The 20,468-nt window shown below is 35.6% G+C and overlaps 1 protein-coding gene across 1 annotated transcript in view; it reads left to right on the top strand.

The window, feature by feature from the left end:
- CDIN1 (CDAN1 interacting nuclease 1) overlaps positions 1-20,468 on the top strand; it is a 126,210-nt gene that overhangs the window by 10,266 nt on the left and 95,476 nt on the right. The window contains exons 2-4 of the mRNA XM_059819441.1: positions 14,436-14,481; positions 15,345-15,409; positions 18,671-18,731. Coding sequence (XP_059675424.1) covers positions 14,436-14,481; positions 15,345-15,409; positions 18,671-18,731 — 172 coding nt within the window. The remainder of the gene's footprint in view (positions 1-14,435; positions 14,482-15,344; positions 15,410-18,670; positions 18,732-20,468) is intronic.

Raw genomic sequence — 20,468 nt, forward strand, 5'->3', positions numbered from 1 at the left:
ATTGGAAGAGGAGTGGAAAAAACTGCTGTTTTCTTCAGATCTGATGATGGTTAAAAGCCTTGTTCATTTGTTTGTTTGACTAATTGGTATCGTACGAGTAGATTTCAAACTCCCATTGGCATGCTAAGATTTCAGGCTCTATCATTAGTTTTCAGCTTGTATTTCATGGAGTCCTTGTTGTCCATGGACTTCAAATGAAGAATTCAAAGTAAATTAACTTCTTGTCAGCAGGCTTAAATTTGCCAAACAAGAATCTGCGCGTGTTGTGGGGAAAACGTTTTGATTTGTGAATCCCTTAGGTTGAAAACTCCTGTTTTGTCAGCAATTAAAGCATTTTTATCTATCTTACGGTTTCTTTTCGTATGTGGTAGTGATATGAATGGGATACACTATCCCTTCCAGTGCACACTCCAGAATATCCAGTAGCCTCGTTGAGAGTGACAGTCTCATTGCTTTATGCTGGAGAATTCTTGAACTTCAGTCCCCAGCTTTATCCTTCTCATCTGAATAGGGTATTTAAGCAAGTGTTGCTGTCCATCCAAACTGGCAAAATGGCTTCAGGTCAGGATGTGGTGCTGAAGTGGACTTTATTGTTTGGGTGAATGCCCTCTATTTGCGTATCTGTATCTAGGCCTGCAAGGTCTTGGAAGCATTTGATAGCATTCATTCCCAGATACGTCCAGAAGCTTCAACACTGAATAAAAATGTCCTAAGATAGCACACATTCTTCGTCCACAGCAAGCAGAATGTTGTGAGATATTTCTTTGAGTAAGACCCCTGTGATAGCAAAGATAGTCTCTTGTGTAATGCAGCCTATCCGAAACTGTTTCAAAGACAATGTAAAAATTATGACCAAAATAGAGGTAATACTCTCTTCTGTCACTGAATTAATATAAAAGGTCTTTTGGAGTTCCTCATTGTTAATTGAGGACCCAGACAGCAATAAGGACATCACGTATCTCTATTTCCATTTGTGGTTGGCTAAGAGGTGACAGAACTTCTTATCAGTCCACTATTGATATTGGTAACGTCCAGTTGTTTATTGCACTTCTGTGGAATGCAGATGTGTATTACAAGGCTACAACTGGTGCAAAGTACGATAACTAACAGCCAGAGAGTGAGTGTGGGTTCCTACAGATGAAAAGACTATTGAACACTAGCCATTTCTAGGATTAATACAAAATGCATGTTGTCAATGCAGTTGTCCTTCAGTTTTCAACACAGCTGAGCAATGCGTCTTCCTAGAAAAACGCATTATCTTGGATACACAAAATATAAAAAGATAAAAATAACTCATAAGCTAGATTTCTTGTTCTTACAGAGCTTAAAAAGGAAGATTTGCTTTGACCAGTTGGCAGGTACTCCAATAGGTCAAGCAAGTTCTGTTCCAAATACAGTCTTTAATGACCTCGTTGCAATGAGTTATCTGACACAAGAATATGTTTTCCTTTATCCTATTATTAGAAACAGAAGAATTTAATTATTGACCAAAAAGAGAAGTCAAACTACATTTTTTATCTCATTTGTATCGTGTTCCTTTGGCATCAGTGGTCTGAGAGAGAAAAAGGAAAATGGTCCTTTATGGAATAAATGCATGGTTTCTGTCTAAATATTTTTCTAGCCATATCTATCTGTCCTCTAAGTGCGGAGGGTTTTTTTCCAAACAAATCCCATTGGTTACCCAACAACTATTATCCACAAGCTTTCTGCTTACACTTTTTTTTTAATTTACTATTTAGACACAGACCTCACCAGTGACAGGCAATCATTCTTACACATTATTAGTTTGTGGCTTTGAGGTTGCTGTATAGAGAATTTTGTCATATTTATCTGGGTGTAGATACTTGCCATTCTAACATTTTAAATCTCAATAATTTAAGAATATTATTCAAATGTTTCAGCTACTGTGTAGAAATCAATATATTTCTATGTAGACAGGTTTGGGGTGATGAACATGTATCACATGTTAATTGTTTGCTTTAGTTTATTTTGTAATTCTTAGCTCTGGTCTCTTTATCAAGGACATACATATATATCTCTCTCTCAATGGAACTTTGCATTAGTGGATCAGGATGTTTACTGAAATAACCAGTTAAAATTATTAAAATATATAGTCTAAAGCAACATGCTTAGTTTAATGTGCTTCTGAATTAAATGCAAGTAAAATGTTACATAGACATGGAGCCATTTATAATATTTTAGTATATGAAGCAATAGCTGTGTAAACCTTAACCTCGTAATTTTGCAAGTTCCACTTTTTCATGTAGCTGTAAAAGGTAATCAAAATAAATCATGGAAGATGAAGAAATATTTTCTAGGGCTTTCTGTATGCTTTCAGAGTGACGCTTGATCCATGAAATTTTAGTAAGCATATTAAATAATACAATATGATGTGCAACGTGTCAGGTCTGATAAATTATTTTGTATAGGACATTTATACAGCATATGGTGAGCTGCTATGTGAACAGCTTAATGACTAAATTATGTTAATCTTTCTTGCCATATTTACTTTTCATTTAAAAAAACAGTGTTTTCAAATTTTTATTTTACTTTTTTGATCATGGGTAGATATAAGAGAGGTGTAGGTCATCTCCGAGAAGCCGTGACAGTGATCCAAGGTTCCTCAGCTGTGCAGTGTACATAACACAGATGTTGGGAGAGTCATCTGTCAGCTATGCCTCTCCTATGGAGTTAAAGTTCTAGGGGGAAAAGAATTTGACACAGTGCTGTCACTGTTACATTTTCACAATAGAAGAGCATGCAAATATTCAACCTCCTGCTTAGCAGTAGTGCCCTGTCTAATGTCTGTGCTGGTTAGAATAAAAAAATAGTGGGTGCATCTAGGGCTCATAGATCTGACAAAGGTCATGCTATGCTGGGCATTTGAATTGGAAATTGTCTGGACTTAGATTTTATAAAGCTCCCACTGTTGTCGGGGAAAATTTCAGCAGGGTTTTGTCCCTAGAGAGGCCTCTTAGGCCCTTTTCTGTCCTATGAATGAATTTAGATGTGAGGGTTTCTCCTGCCTTAAAACTGTTAAGTTCATTTTGCATACATCCCCAGAGAGAAAAACTGGCAGATGCTTTTGTCTTGGAAGTGTTTAAAAGAAAACTGCAGAACAGGAACAAGGGAGAGAAGGGGCCCTGTGTGGAGTCCCAGAACATTTTGGAAATGGCCAATATGCAGTTTTCATCAGTACTAAGGCGGGGCGCAATATGGTGCCTGTAGCTCACTAGGGAATATGAATGTTGATTAAGCATACTCCCAGGCTTTGAAATCCTGAAAGCAGTGTCAGAATAATGGATGTTGAGCAAATGTCAAGCATTTGTTAATTTCTCTGTTATTTGGAGTTTATCTACCATGATCAATCAAATAAACTAGTGCTTCTCTGTTGTGGCATGTGTCATTGATATGGTGATTAGGTGGCTAGAGAGGCCTTCTGCCTTTTTTTTTTTTTTTTTTAATCCAGGTAACAGATTACATATGAACAACCATAACTTTAAGTTAAAGATTTGTTTGCAGTTGGTTTAATGGAAAGTGGTGCATTAACAAAATACTTTGGGGTACTGAGAGAAAAAAGTATGTGCATATCTGCTGTGCTAAAAATTACATTCATGCCATTTTTTCCATTTCTGGCCGTAAAGCTTTACTGTTGTGGGGAAGGAGAAATTACTTGTAGATGAAAGTTGGTAGAAGAAACTTTTACTTACTCTTCAAAGGAGGAGTTTGAAAACAAAGGATATCCACCCCAAATTAGTATTAATTTATGGCTTAGCTGCCTTCTTCCCTCTAAATCTTTTGGTTTCTATAAACTAGGTATTGACATCCCTGGTTTTGCTTGGGAAACATGTTCAGATGCCCTTTAGTTAAAAGTGAAGGGGGTGACTCTTTGCCTTTTGTCAGAATACACACTCTTTTATAAGAATATAGCAGAGAAGTTGCTAAGTTATTGACTAACATGTAGAAATGTAAACAGTCCAGTTCAGAACATTTTTTCTCCATCTTCTCAATTTCCACTGTTTTCTAATGTCCTAGTTCAGCTAATTTACCACTCTTGGAAGTTAGGTAACATACAAAGACCTGATACTTAAATGTGAAGAACAAATTAAAAATAATCTGAAGGACAAAAAGGCACTGTGGCCTTTGCTGTTTTAGTGTCATATATAAAGACTTTAAAATGGGAGAGGATAGGGTTAGGATGTTTTGTGTGAGGTCTTTTTGAAAGCTGCCTGAAGTATGTTAACAGTCAAATTTCACTGAATTCCAGTGAAGTTTAGTTACCCCTTCTCATGGATTTTTTTTTTGTTTTGTTTTGCAAAGTCTAGTCCTTATGTGCTTAATGTAAAGATGACAATGTATATTTTTATTATGTTTTTGACAACTCCCAGGAATTTAAGAAGTGTCAGTGAGTCATGCCATATGATTTGATGCATGTTGAGGTCATCTTCAGTTTATTTTAACATATGTTTGGTGTTGACCTTGTTTTCCTTCTTCCTTGGCTTCCACATTTGTTTACTAAGGCCTTCGGGTCCATTCAACCAAGACTGGTCAAATTTGGTGCCTAATGAAGGTGATGCGATAGGGTGAACCTATTGACTGTTTACATTCAGAGATGATTCCGTTCAGTTAGTACACGGATTAAGAGTTCTCCTGGAAACCCAACCTTTTCTGCAGCACTGCAGGAAGCAAAGCATATAGTCATTGTATGGATTTTCAGAGCAGTGCAAAGAACACAAAAAAATAAATCCTCTGGGAAGAGGAGGAAGGGAAAGGAAAATCCAGTTGGTAGGAGTGGAAAAGAAGGTTAGAGAAGTTTTAGGACAGAATAATCTAATATTGGGATCACCTCTTGTCAGATGTTCCCTTCATGTTGCCTGCCAGTTGTAGGTAGATAGCTTTTTAAAAAAGAATGCTGGAAGACCACTAGTAAAAAGGAACAGCTGGGTTTCCTTCTTAGTGCATTTCTGCCATCTTTCCAATGGGAAGTAGTAGAATTAAATTAGTTTATTACCTCTATGGCACAGTAAGCTATACCCCCGGGACTGCAAGTAGACTTTGTAAATATCTGCATATACGTTACCATAACTTACAGATACAAGGCAAAGTACTGTACTGTCAGCTAGGTAGATAGACAAGAATTATTATCTTTTTTTCCTTTGTTTTCTAATTACGAGTAGCTTTAAAATCATAAACTTTTAAATGATAAACACTTTTTAGGGCTTAAGACTAAAAATCTTAAGGGGACAGGCTATACATGGATTCATTTCTTGCCTTAAATCTTTATTGTTCCCAAAATTTGAATTTACTTAAAACTACTTTTCTGTATCATCCATATTTGATAGAGCTAAAATCCTTTAAATTGTACCCTGTATGAGAAACATCAATGAAATCCTGACTTGTTTAAGGAATTAACAGTTTTGATTGGATTACTGGAAGCTTTTTTGACTTAAGGTGTTCACTTTTTACCCTGGAGAGAGCTATGCAACAGTGTGTGTGCTTGACATGTGATACATGCAAACGCTAAATACAGTAGCAGCATGAGGCAAGTGTCATTAACAGTAATTTATGTAATGAAAGCCACCTGGCTGTCTTCATAATTAATTGCTTGTAAATAATAAATTTAAATATAATTTATAGTTTTCTAAATTTGATTATATATTTTTAGGAGCAAATTGTTTAAGGGTGTTCAGGGATTTACTTAGTTTCAAATTGGCACATATATGCTTTTTACATACAGGCTAATTTTTTAATGTAAAATGAACAGTCTAATTAGCTTCAAATTGCCATTCACTCATAAAAATAGTTTTCTAAAATGATATTTAAACATCTAGTTTATACAGGACAATATAGGTTTGAAGAAAAAAAGTACAAAGTAGAATGATTTTCCCCTTTCTCCACAATCAGGAAATTTAAGATTGGAGTCTGAAAAACTTCTCTTGACAAGGTATTCTATAATCTGATTCTTTTCCTGGGGGGGAAGGGGAGGTAGCACAATAGAGTTATCCAAACAAAATGAGGAAGATGAACACAAAATGAATATATAAAATATTTCTTTCCAGTAATAGTCTACTAAGTGAATGTTTTTTCAATGTATGGACCTTGTCCCTATTAAGAGGGCAGATAGGAAAGGTGAGGGATAAATCCCTGGTTTAAACTGTAGCTTCTTTGCCTTAACAACTTGTTGAGGTCCATTGCTGTTGCAGCCTAGGAGCATCTTTCTTTGCATAACCGTCATCAGATAACTACAACTTTTGTGTATTTTTGCCTAGTGGTTCAACATTTAGATTGTGGTACTAAGAGTTCAAACTTGCAAGCATGTTTTCTGTATAATCTTAACTGAAGTAAATTGAAATAAAGTGTAGATGATGCACAGTTAAGTGCAAACAAGGAATTTGCAGAGGTTTTGCTTTTTTCTCTGTCTCTGGTATGCTGCTCTATGCCTCTGCTTTGGGATGTGTTCACTGATTCTTTCATGTATATTAATAAACTGTTCTTCTTGCTAAGTAACTTGGAGTAGTTGAGGACAAGGACATAGCAAATCATCTGCTTATGTTAGTCTCAAACTTTGCTTTTTTTATTTAATTGTCTGAGAAATTCTACTGGTAGAGTTAAAAGGAGAATTTTAGAGAATACCAGGAGGTGGAGATGTAGAGGACAAGTACTATGATTATCAAGGTGTATGTGGGAGGCAAACCCTATTTGACTCCTATCAGTTTCTTTTTATCAATGGACTCCCTGATTAGCTGAACAAAGGGTACCAGGGAAGTTCTGGTATCTGTAAGGTGAAAAGATTCGATAGTCACTGAAGCCTGATGTCAGAATATTTGAGAGTTTTAATGTTTTAGCACTGTTACTGTATTTTTTAAATCTGTATTGTGAATATATTCTTGTTCTGTATTGCATCTGAAAATATTTTTCAGCTTGAATCGAACCTTACAAAATAGTTTTATGTTTTTATGGAAGAGACATTACTTGGAACATTAGTGGAAGAGTATTTACTTACAAAGGTCTCTGTGTGGGTTTGGCATTTAAGTAGGTTTCAAACATTCATGCAACAAGCACTGTGCTGTTTAACTCTGGAAAGAAAAAATATCAGAACAATATCTTGGGAAAATTACTATCTATTTTCTATACTTTCTTACTAAGATAATAAGACCAAAAAGTAGTTTCATTTCATTTGGAAATACCACTCTTCTGTTCTTGTGTTTTCAGAGTTCCATTTTTAACCATAATATCTGCCAATGTTTATCCACTGTTGAAGCATAATGTTGTTGTTCTCATCATAAGCATATATATGTGAATGAAAAAATTGCATCTTTATTCTGACTTCTCTTTTCATTTTGGGGGCTTGATCAGAAATACTTTGTAATAATTTGAATATGTCGTATTTTGAGTTACACTTGTATTACTGCTGTTGAAAGTCAGATTTTTGTGGTGTTGGGGAAAGAAGGTGGAATTTGTCTCTGCAAAGAGCTAGCATTATTTTGTGATCATTGCCTGTATTGGTAATTTGTATTTAGCTGGGTATTTTATTTTTTTCTTGTCTGATACAGATCATTCATAGGCTGCAGTTGTTTTAAAATATATTGGCCGTTACAACAGACACCAAAAAATGAGGTGTCTACAGGAAGAATTGGTGCCATGCTCTTAAAGGAACTTCTAAGTCTTTCTAAATGAAAAATTATTCAAACAGTATCTAATACTGGCAATTTTCCTCTGTCTGCTGCTAGAACTTATTGGCCAACTAGGTCAGACATTATTAAAGTTCAAGTGGCCCAGTGGGAAAAGTAATGGCCTTATGCTACTATGAATTTTAAATGCTGCCATTTCTATGTATTGCACCATCATCTGTTCTCGCACATCACTAAATTGTATAGAAGTTGTGGGACCAACCAGTGTCAAGGTCATAGAAGTGATGACTCTTCTCAAGTAGCCTTCTTGGAGCTTTGTCATACTGTTATTCTCATAACCCTGGCTATAGGCAGCAAAGTGGTATGCACATGCCTGCATATAACCTTTTTATTATCATTGGATAGAGTCAGCCAGCAATGCAGGATGACTTTTTCCTTGGACTCTTTACTTCTGTTTTTTATTTTTGGTCCTACCAAAGGTATGAAATCAACTTTGATGCAAAGACAATTTTTAGTAAGTGATTCATATTTAAACGTTTTGAGTTGAGCTGTTGTACAGTTTATTGAACTGGATATCAGAGAATTTCAAAATTGGTTAATGCTATAGTTTTTCCACATGAGCTTGAATTTTATCTTGATTTTAAATGTGATGGTACTAAATCTGAAATGAGCATATCAGCAGGTACTTCTTTATTGAATTTTTATAGTATTAATATATTTGTAATGGGAGTATTTCTGCAACAGCACTGTATTGGCTTTGTAGTTCCCAAAGTAGTAGCTACTGGTAATGTTTCATTGTACGGAAGGCTTCTTATGCAGAGATAAAACTGGTTTTGTATCCCAGACTTGAACTGGTCTAGCTGGAAAGCTGTAACCTTGGAAGATAGCAACTTTACAGAAGTTACCATGTTGTAACTAAAGACTTAGGTACTTTTATGTCACGTAGTTACTCCAATTCAAACTCATATATTGATTTAAACACATATATTGACACACACATGCACACGCACATATATATAGACATATATATTGATTTGGCTTAAATTGATAATTCACTGACTTCTGATAAAACAGCGTTAGATTTGTGAATGATAAAGTACAAATATGTACAGAGACAATAATCTGCTTTTTGAGAATTTTCACTCAGAGAAGTGACCACAAGCATATTAAAACTTCAGGAAAGATTTTAATATTGAAAGCTGCAGTGAAGAGAGGTCAAAGCCATAACTATTCTAGAGGTCAGTGAGTCTCCCTCCCTCATTCCATGTTCTTCAGTGCTTGGATGCGTATGAGCTTAGCGTTTCTCAAGCTTTGATAGGCCTTCATTATTCCTGAGCCTTCCTGGATCCTCATGTGGAACCACTCAGGCTGCTAAGAAACCATCCTGACAATCATGACACGTAGAAGAAATTCTGAGAATCCACTAGTTGTCACCTCCTCGCAGGTGGGAAGTTCACCATCAGAGTGGCTTTAGTTGATTTACAGGTATAACTGTGGTGGCTCATTAGCCTACATCCTATAGTTCTGGGAAGCCATGGAGGCTTTGCGCATCTGTGCTTGTGTTAATGCATTTGAACCGATGCTGCTAGATCTATTTGAAATCCATTATTGACAGAGTTTTTAGAAATAAAAGCGGACTGGTTAGCATGTGACAAGCAGTGTAGAAACATTGCATTCTTTAGGATTCCCTGTTCCAAAGCGTTTGCAGTACAGAAGATGAGAATTAAAAGGCTGTTTGGGTTTCTTTCATGCCTTTGATAATGCAACAGGAAAAATGTATTTTAGGCGCACATTCTGGAATTTCAGGATAGCTGTGAGGAGGATTCCCTTTCCACCCCGTCATTTAGATTCATGAAATATATATATTTCTTTCCTCACATAGATTCTTAATCCAGCATGGCAGCACCATGCAATTCTAGCCATAAGTTGTATGTATATGTTTTATTTTAAAGCTCAATATTGCATTAGTAAAAATATTTGAAAACTTATAGGTGGAAAGGGGAAGTTCTTTTCCAGTTATTAGAAATGAGAGACTCTTGCTGTCTGCTTCAGAACATTTCATGAAGGGGTATGACTAGGACTACATACTCATGGTGGAGACTGTGGAAGGAAAGAAACAATTTCTCCCTGTGCCTGAATTCCTACAGTAGCGAAGTGCAATGTTGTATGCACTTCCAAGAGAAGGTTTGACACTGCTGCTTTGGGATTTCACACGTAACAGCTTCTGAATTTTGGAACGCAGCTCCTGCCCCCACACTCAGTTTTTTAACCAATATATTTATCATCTTAATGAGGTGGAATGTTCCATTTTGTGAAAGGGAGGTAATGTTCTTTGTAGATTTCATTTGTTGGAAACAAAATCAAGGCTATTCTATATATATAATATGTATTTGTCACATGATGGACTTTGCTTTCCCCCTGCTTGTCTCCACTTGTGTGAATAGTTACTGGATTAAATACTGCAGTTCATATTTACTCTTGATTATTATTTTTTACAGATCTCTCTAGATACTCTTCCTTTGTTCCATAGCAGAATACATGAAATGTAAAGCTGAATTTTTAGTCTTTCTATATTAGGCAAAAAGTGTGGCGTTAAAGATGAGGGAAAGGAAACTAATTTTAAAACAAATAGATGAAATAAGTGGAAACTTGGTTTTCTACCTAAAATTTTATGTTTTCAGTAATCTCAGAAAATAAAAAAGTGTAAGTTTTATCTTATCTCTAAAGAATTAATTATTTGCAAGGGCTAATAATATAATAATTGCCCAAAGTTGTCATATTTGGATTTTCTCCTGGTGAGGGTGTAGTAAATAGCAAATATTAAGTTGGACAGCACCCCAAATCTTGGCTAGATCTGCAAGCCTGCTTTGTTGAGAAGATGATCTGATCCAATTAAGTTCTTTTTGTCCTTGCTAGCTGCTTCTTGGCCAGAGTTTTATATCAACTTTAGTTATGAAGCACTGATCTGCATCAGCATATTATCTGTTTCTAGTACATATATGAATGCTCATTGCAAAACAAAACATTTCTGAAATACTCTCCAGGGATGATAGCATTCCTCCTCTACCAAATTCTGGGATTCATTAGAAGAGAATGGTCTACATTTTATTCTTACATATTAAATGACCAAAAGGCATATTCTTTTTCCAGCACCAGACTTGCAGTTGTCTCCTTAGCTTGATTGATCTCTCAGTTCTTCTCTCTTGTTCTGGTCTGACATGGGCATCCCATTCTAAATGTGGATGGACTTTGATATCTGTAATACTTTTTTTTTATTAGAAGAAAATGTTTATGTTTTTATATTATTTGGAACCTAGAAATGACATTTCATTGTTTTAAAATAAAAGTGGTTGTTTTTTTTTTTAAATGGACATTTTGTAGCAGATTTTAGATTTCACAGTTTTCTGCCCTAATCCAGTTATGTATTGACAAGAGCACAAAGTTAATCAGGCATTCAGATGGAAGTCTGCCACCAACATCAACACAGAGTAACAAAAGGTAAATTGGTTCATCATGGATGCTGATGTACAAGAAAAAGAGGATATTTGAAGATTGAGGCTGGTTTCTTTGAACAGAGCTCTGGGAGTTAGATCCATTACCATCTGGAATTGCAGACGGAAATGTTTCCATCAAAGTGGCTGCTATAGAACTTAAGAAGAGAGTTTGCTTGTTTTTCTGGAAAATAGATTTAGTTCTACAAGATGGATAACAATTAATAATTTATTAATTATTTAACTATGAGTTTGGGGGGTTTTGTTTGTTTGTTGCAGAAAATCAGCAAATCTGTACCTTGGCTCTACAGTTGGTTCTTGACAAAAGAGCTTGCTCAACACATGTCTATATCCCTAGCCTTCCAGTAAGCCTTGAGGCTTACTATAGAGTTTATTCCATAAGAGGCAATAATGCAGCACTGAAAAGTTATTGTGAATGAAAGATATTTTCAGTGTTATGTTTGTTTTCCTGGATATCTCAGCTATATTAATTTGTCTGATCATTTGCTGCTTTGAAATCCTGTATAAAGCATCAGAGGATGGATGGAGCCGTAGGAATTTGGCTGCTCCTGTAGAAGTAATGATAACTTACATGGCAGTATCCCTGCTGTCAGTATCAGCAGTTGTGATTATGTTGTCTTGCAGTGCAAATGCACGTTCATGACTTCTGTCCCCTCTCCAAGTACACAGTACTGTCTTTTTCAGCACTTTCCAAAACAGTGATGTTTCAGTTTTCTGTCAATGGCATCTTTGCAATAGATGCTCAGCTGTGTTTTGAGGAGCTATTTCATTTTGCCAGGAAGTTGTGGCAATGGAATTGTGGCAAGGAAATGCTGAGTGGCAGATAAGTGGTTTTAGTGTTTAAAAGGGGAACTATGTTAACCAGAAGAAACATGGAAGCAGCCCTGTGAAGATATAAATCCACTTCTCCCAGGGAAGGAGAACGACCTTCTGGTAGTAAGGCTTGAAATTCTTTGAATGGTACTATTGAAATAATTCTCTTTGTCACAGTCGTAATGTTTTTGTACTGCAATCCAGTATATATCCAACTTGTTCAGCTATTGGACTGAATTTTTTAGTGTTTGTGGTAAGTCCTAAATGATCTGAACAGTTGGAAGCACAGGAGAGGAGTGTCAGAGTAGACTGAAGTAGAAGGGCAAAATTCAAGGGGAACAAGAGAACAAATAAAATGGACAAGAGTCAAGAGTGTGAAGACAGGGATAATGGTCTTAATTCTTTCTGATATGTCAGTGGGTATAATAGGCTAATGGTACAATAAGCACAGTAATCATACTGGGAATAGCCTAAAAATACACAAATTGGTATGTCAGTGGGAGAGAACTTAAGCCAGAGATCCAGTTAAATGCTGTCCTGTTTTGGTTTGGTTTTTTACACATCTTTTCTCTAAATTCAATTCTACCATTATGACCATGTAAATCTGCCAGATAATAATAGTTATGTGGAGAGCCATTAGGGGGCCATATGTATGCAACTTATTTATAGCCTGTAGGGTTTTTTTTAAATAAATCAACTTGAAATACCTTAGCTTTGCATATGTATATAGCCTGTGTAAGTATATAATCTTAATTTCTTTCCTTTGTTCACCTCGTAATGATAACATGTGCATGTTGAAGGTTGCCATAATTGGATGGTGCACCTTTTGGGGAGGCATTGTGGTACATATCTCCTGGCCTCTGTGTCAAATTATACATATTTAAGAATATGTAAATTCTTTACTATATTGTAATTCATTTTTCTGTAATCCATTAATTTCATAAATCTGTATATCAGTCCATTTATGTTGCTATCATTTTTCTACAGTTTTAACATTCAGTCAGTGAGAACTCAGGGTGAACATTCTCATGTGTAAAATACCGGAGATCAAGGCTCATCTTACTGCTGTCACACAGATGTTGCGCTGGGCAGACAAGCCCAAAATACAGTGTTATGGCAAAGATGCAGGAAGCACAGATACAGATAAGACAAACTAGTAAGCTCTTTATATAGCACTGTGTTAATCTACTTGCTTTGTTGCTGATGCTTCAACTGGTGGGTTTAGAGGTAACGTTTTATGCTGTGCTGCATTGACATACCGTCTGTTTAAACCTGAACAAACCATTTAGTCATTCTGTGCCTCAGTTTTCCCTTTTGAAAGTGGGAGTGAGCCTTCCTGATCTTAAATTAGTATTTCTGAGGTGTGAAAATTGCAAGGAGAAGGGCCATTTAAGTATGGAGAGAACATTTACATTTAAAGTACATATGATGTGATACAGGTGTTAAATTCACATACAAGAAATCTGGCAGAAGAGCAAGGCTTGAGACATTGCTGCATCTTTGAACTACCTATGCTATGCCTTAGTAGGTAAGTTCACGAAAGGAAAAATGTTAATTATTCATAATGCTTTGCTGTACCATAAAACTCGATTTATTGAGACTATAATTTGTTCAAGTTGCATGTAGTAGGAAAATATATTAGGAGTAATTAATTGTATTCAGGATGTGATGAGGTAGATATATCCACAGAGGACAATTGAAAACAGTAGCGGTGTAGTATTGATTGCCTTTCAGAGGAAAAAAAAATCTTGTCCCATTTCTAAATGTTAACAATTCAGAGAGAAAAATTCCCCCTTGGAAAGAATGCTTTCCAGGTTGCTTCATTGCCAGGTGTTTGACATTGAGTGGAGCCTTAGATGAATGAAGCTTATGGCAGCTTTTGGAAATGACCGACTCCGGGGAATCTCGGCTTCCTGCTGTGAAAGTTTCTATTTTCAAAGCACATCAGTTTCAGTGGGAATGTTCCAGTGGTCCCATATGCTGCTTCTGACAGAGGGGGAAGTTTTTAACCTGAATGTGAGGCAGCTACTGAAGAGGTTCCCTTGCTGCTAACAAAATGAATTTCAATATGTTACCAATGAACAAGCGGCATGTTCCCAACTGCTGATTGAATTTAACTCCATCAATTATTAATGGAAATTTTGCTTTGTTTTCCTTTTTGCCTGTTCCCTTTTAACTCAGCTACCTGCTCCTGATAGGACTTTGTGGGTTCTGAAGCTGAAAAAGGAATCACCCAAACAATATGCTCGTTTGCTTTGAAACTCTTGCTATATTTTCCTCCCCTCCCTCGTACGCTCTCTCCTTGACCTAGCAGCAGGAAGCCTTTGTCTGAGGTGTTCATCTGGAACAACTTTTCCACACTTGTTTTCATGTTCTGTTAGATTACAGGGCAGCAGGCCTACCTTTGAAGCTCCCTTCTCTTTTGTTTCTTTGCAGTGCACTCCAGTAATTAACTTTGTCCTTCTTTTATTTGTTCCAGTCAATCGCAGTCCACTCTGCTGAGCATCTTCTCCCAGGAGTACCAGGTTAGAAGTTTTCTCCTTTGTGAGGGTTGACAGGTGCCTAATTGAATGATGAATGTCCCTTTATTTCTTTGTAATTGAACTGCCAGCTTTCTGATTGGTTTGGAGGATGTTCCCTTTTCCACATCAAGCACCGCCTGAGTCTCAGTGGATGGCTGCCAAGCCTACCCATCCATCTGTCTAATAACATCTAGCCTTTGCTTATTTGGTGGACCTGTAATAAATTATGCTAAACCATTATTATTCTGACAATAATAATTTCCCTGTGTTGCGTGGTTCCATGTGCTAAATGTTTGCTGACTTGCACTGTCAGTGCTGCTTTCCATTGCTGACAGAGATGATGATAAATGACCATTGCCGGAGTGGCAGAAGGCAAGAGAGGCAGAAAATGGAGTCATTTATCATGAGATGACAGGTGTCAGTCAAGTGGCAAGTCCCTATGGAATTACTTTTTGTAGTTTTTCAAATAAGTTGTTTTTAAGCAATGTTCTTCCTGGTTAAAAATGCCAATTGAATTGTAAAACTAGAGTGCACCAGACTTAGATGGAATTGAATTGAGGGAAAATTAATACAAAGGTTGAAAGAGAGAACAAGTTTTTCTTTGCCCTCTGCAGCCTTCAGCAAACTTATTTAGATTCAATTATTGTGACCTTATTGGCTTTTACATATATGGTACATTGCAGTACAGTCTGAAGACGTTCAATTCAATAGGTAGATTGAATGTCATTTCTGTAGAGAATCTAAAAACATAGTTCAGTTTATATATCAAAGTGTAGCCAAGGAACATGTGTTTGGGCAGTCAGGATTTCTGTGTTTTGATCTATGACACATTTGTAAGACTGTTTGTTTGTTTTTCATTTTTCTAGAAACAAATCAAAAGAACACATGCCAAGCATCACACTGCTGAAGCTATTGAAACTTACTACCAAAGGTATGACCTCCCCACCCTGGTTAAGAGTATCATCGTAACTACTAATTATTATGGCAATTATGAGTAAATTAGCTTATTAGCTTATGAAGGTAATTTTCTATAAAAATAAATGTAAAATTTGGGATGAGGAATACAAAACAGTTCTCCTAAAAATGTTTTTCAGTGAAAATGCAGAAATTTTTCAGCTTTTGGTCAGTCTCATTAAGAAAAGGTTTACTTCCTTGGCTCTACGTCAGGATAAGCAAATAATTTTTACGGTGTATGTGACAGCATTTATTATATATTGCCTATAGTTAGTAATTACAGGATTTCTGTGTCAAGACTAATATTGGTGATAACTTTTTTACAGCAAGGGAGCGTGTTCTGTTACAGTTGCTTGTACTTTTAAAACAACATTTGTGTTACATTACAAAAAGTTACATATTAAATTCATGTATTGCTAGTTAAAGCACTAATTTTTAGATCACTCCTGTTTTATCAACAGAAGTGTCAGAAGTAGCTGTTAAGGGAAGATGAAAACCTTTATGTCATTTTACAATATTTTACAATTGTTTGCATTTTAAGCTAATAAATTATATTTACTACGCCTTATAGTTTGTCTATTACTTCCATAGGCTTTACTAAAAATATTGCAATGACATAATTGGGGCATACTGATAACTTGTAAAGATACTCAATTAAAATATTGCTTTGTAGACTGACATATCTGAGGAGCTTGCATGGCAAGTGAGTTCATACTTGTGATTGTAGATGTCTGATATTTATGCTTAATATTAATCTGTATGAATCAGGAAAATAAACAAAAAGTATTCATTTGTAAACAATTAACTGTGCTTCCGCAGAGTCATACATTTAAAACCTAAGCACAGCCTGATTTATATCAGACACAGGTTTAGAATATGTGGTGGGAATTGTGCTGTTTTGGGGGGTTGATTTTCTTTTTTTAGTAGTTGTATTGTTCTGTAAAAATTTGTACTGTATCACATTGCACTTTTCCTAGTGTTGATTCTTGTTTAGGAAGAATATTGCCTTAAAATTTTGTTGTGTTAATAACCATGTATATACAATGCTATTTTTAATTACTTTTCACTAGCACAGTTTCAGTGAAGTGGCCTATGTTAATTGTAACTGCTGTGTAAATAACCCTTTTCTTAGAACACATGTAAATAATTTAAATCACTTTTATGATGTGTTACTAGTTCCAACAACTTAAACCTCAAACATGGGACCAAATTTTGCTTTATGCAAAGCAGCAGTTGTATTGGTGTCGGTAAGGTTGTAGGTATGATTAAGTTTGGCTCACCCAGGTAGGAGGATTTGGTCTCCTGTCCCCTTCTGTACTGTCTGAAGTATGATAGCAGTGCGTAACTAATGCATTATGTATGAAGCTATATGGGAAGGTAGGGAAAATAATTCTTTATGCTGTTTCTGGGTATTTCATATTGCAAATGTATTAACATGGCCGAATAAAATGCACATGTTTTAAAATCAGAGATGTTATGATTAATAGTTAGAAAACTCATCTCAATCCTGTTTTAGTAGATTTACTGTGTAGTATGTTTTGTAAGCTACAGGGGCAGACTACTTGAGTCAGAAGCCAGTTTGAAATGCTTCAAGCATAAACATGACAAACATGTTTTCTCCTCTACTCTTCTGTAGAATCCATCTTACTGCTGTAAACCCCACTCTGTGTGGTATGCTCCTTCCTATTCCCACCCACATACAAGCACATAATTGTGCTCCCATTGCTTTCCTAGGACTGAAACTACCAATTTTTGAAGGTAGTCATTTCCAGTGGTCCCTGTTGGGAGCAAGTAGAAGTACAGTTGAGTGAAGTAGTTTCTGCTTCTCATTTAAAACTTGCCAGTCTTAAATTTTGTCAAACACGAAGGCAAATTACGAGAAGGATCAGCAAGCTTTTCAGAACAGTATTGCCATCAGCATGTGAGACCTGTTATTCCATAATGGAATTGCCAGTAGCATTAGAAAGATCTGACAGAAAATTACTCCATTGTCAGCTGTAGCTTTACTGTTCGATCAACTAGATGCATGTTTTAGAACATTAATCTCAAGTAAATCTTCCTGGTTAGGTATTTTGTTTATGATCACTCCTCTTTTTCTCCTGTTACAAATTTTCAATGTTTAACTGTACACAAGGCATCTTGTTTTGTGGGTTTTTTATGTAGAATTGAAATAGGTTACAGCAAAAAGCTTTTATCATTTGTTTTGTTCATTAAGCCTCAGAATAACTTGCAAACAAAAAGCCCTCTAATACTCTATGAAGAGGTTTATGTAAAGGTGTTACACCCATTCCACAGAAAGGTAAAATGATAAAGAATTTTAATGTCTCTAATGGGCAGAAGAGTGGCTTCTGATGGATGGGTAATAATAGAGCTGGAAAGGCTGTGGCCTTCTAATGATGTGCTATATGAATACAGATAGGATAAATGAGCAGGTTCAAATGTTGATAACTATTGTTCTTTTCCACATGGCTGCAAAGCACGAAGTGGCTCCCAATAATATAGCTTCTACCCATCAACTCCTGAGAACAGGTTTTAGGTATTATTAAAATGTAAACATCAAACAGTGAAAGTAACAGAGATGAGGAAGGCGATACTGTGGGATGCGATGGTCAGAAACGTCGCTGTGTATCCATATTGGTCTAATAACCTTAACTGGAAATGTTAGGCCTTTGCCATTGACCCTTTATTGGATCCGAAATATTTCTTCTTTCATTTTCTCTTTAGAATATTAATTTTATTGTTAGACTCTGATTTCACTAAAGTAAGCCTTTAGTATTTAAACTACTGTCCAGTTGATAAAATCTGTATTAAATTTGAGAATTTATGTTTTTATGCATAGTAGTGAATTGAATAAGATATACAGTGCATCATCATGGTTGAAGGTCATGTGGAACCCAAAATCTTTACTGTGAATAACAGAGGCTTATTTGTCTGTGATGCATCTTTAAGTAGTACAGATACAATTTATTTGTATGTCATTAAGCCAATTTTTTTTTTAATTTCTTGATTTATTGTGGTTTTTACAAGTGACTTAATTGAGATTGCTGTATCTTGCAGATGAATAGGAGACAACCCTGGAGAGTTAGTGATTGTTTAAAATAATTCTTAAAAGATTTCCCATTAAAAACTCTGTACTGGGGTATTTTCCCCCAAATGAAAGAGATTCAGAAGGGATACTGACATGTATAAACTGTCCTTTTCTTGCTGCTGCAGAATTACCTGGCTTTGTCTTGTCTAGGTACCTGAATGGGGTAATGAAAAATGCAGTTGCTCCTGTATTACTGGAGCTGGCCAATGAGGTAATCATCTTTACTTTTTTCTTTAAGCTTCCAGTGTAAAACCTAAGGGGCATATCCATAGTGACTTTAGTGAGAAATGTAATTAACCTAAAAAAATTGTTTCAAGGCACATTAGACATTTAAAATGGTTCCCCAGTCTGTTAGTACTTACAATAATTAGACAAAAAGCCCCATTTATTAATAAATCAGTTAATGTAATTAGTCTCTTAACTTCAAGGCGAATGCGTAAGAAACTCTGAATTTGTATTTTGCTGGAAATTTCAGACAGACCATAGGTCTTTAATGCACAAACTTAGTAAATATTCCCACACCAATTAAATGGAGTTGCATCAGTTTTACTTATATTTGATGCCTTGTTTTTAATAACAAAACTCATCTAAGATACTTTTTTTTTTTTTTAGTAATGGGAAGGGTTAAAACAGTTAATTTTCCTGACTTCATTTATTTCTGGTTATACTGGTTAGAGGATTGCTAATGAAAACTGCTTAATTTAAAGCAATTAAGCAGAATAAATTCCTCAGTATAGCCATTTCCTAGAAAAGCTGGTGTATGAAAAGTTCAGTACGGTTGCCAGTAAAGTCTTGACAAATTTATTGATGCTGTTTATTAACTAGAATATGAATCTGCCTTGGGATGCAAGGTGTTATTTGCATTAAAAACTGCTATCTAAAGCACTACCTTAAAGAAGATGTAAAAAGTTTTAAAGAGTGGCAATGAGCCTCCTAGAAAAAAAATTGATGAAATATCTACCCCTTAAACTCTAGAAATTTATTTACAATAATAATAACAATACAATAGCTGATACTCCCTGGAACTGCTTATGCAACCCTCAAAGGGATAGAGTGAAATTTATGCTGGTTTGTGTTGCATTTTAATAGAAAATGTAAGAAGGAAGCAGAAAATGAGTGTTTGCATTAAAAATGATACGGCACTACGAACATTAAGTGTTGCAACAGCAGCAAGTTCTACATGTTACGTTAGTAAGAAAGAATGGTATCTCTCTCATGGACATTGCTGCAGCCAACAAATGAGCGATTACCTATCAATTACTAGAAGGTTTTAATGGTCTGTGAAGCGTCCACATATCCTGATCATACAGTTAGCATAGAATAAAGGATTTATTTCATATTAGACGTAATGTGTAGCTTCTTACCATTTCTGGAAAAGACAGGTCTTAAAGTACTGAGAGTAGAATGTACTTTACATAAATAAGTACAATCTAAGAATTTAGGTAAACAACCCGATTCATGATATATTGCACCCATATTATGTGGGAACTGTCATAAAAATATTTCAAGCACAAAGTAATATATCTGTTACTGATTCTTTGTATATTTTTCCCATTGATTTAGAGATTATGCATATAATTTCTGACTCTAGTGAGCGTATCTTTGTTTATATTATACTAATGCATTTTTGCAATTCAGATCAAAGATATCTGCAGTTCAGAAATAAATAAAAATTAAATCTAAGAGAAAGGGAAGATATACAAAGAACTTATCTGCTTCTGATTTCATAGTAGCAGGTATGTAAGAAAGGCAATGCATTTTGTGACTGCTGCCTAATGCATTAGGGAAATGTGGCAATAACCAGCACCAGATTACTGCTTCCAAACAATCAAGCTGCCATTTTTATATGATAGTTAATATTTAAATGACATACTCTTGCATCTGCTGACAATTGATGTAATGGTAATACTTTATGAGTCAATATATATTTAATCAGTGGAAACTGTAA

Source organism: Gavia stellata, chromosome 7, assembly GCF_030936135.1.
Source record: "Gavia stellata isolate bGavSte3 chromosome 7, bGavSte3.hap2, whole genome shotgun sequence".
Lineage (NCBI taxonomy): Eukaryota > Metazoa > Chordata > Aves > Gaviiformes > Gaviidae > Gavia > Gavia stellata.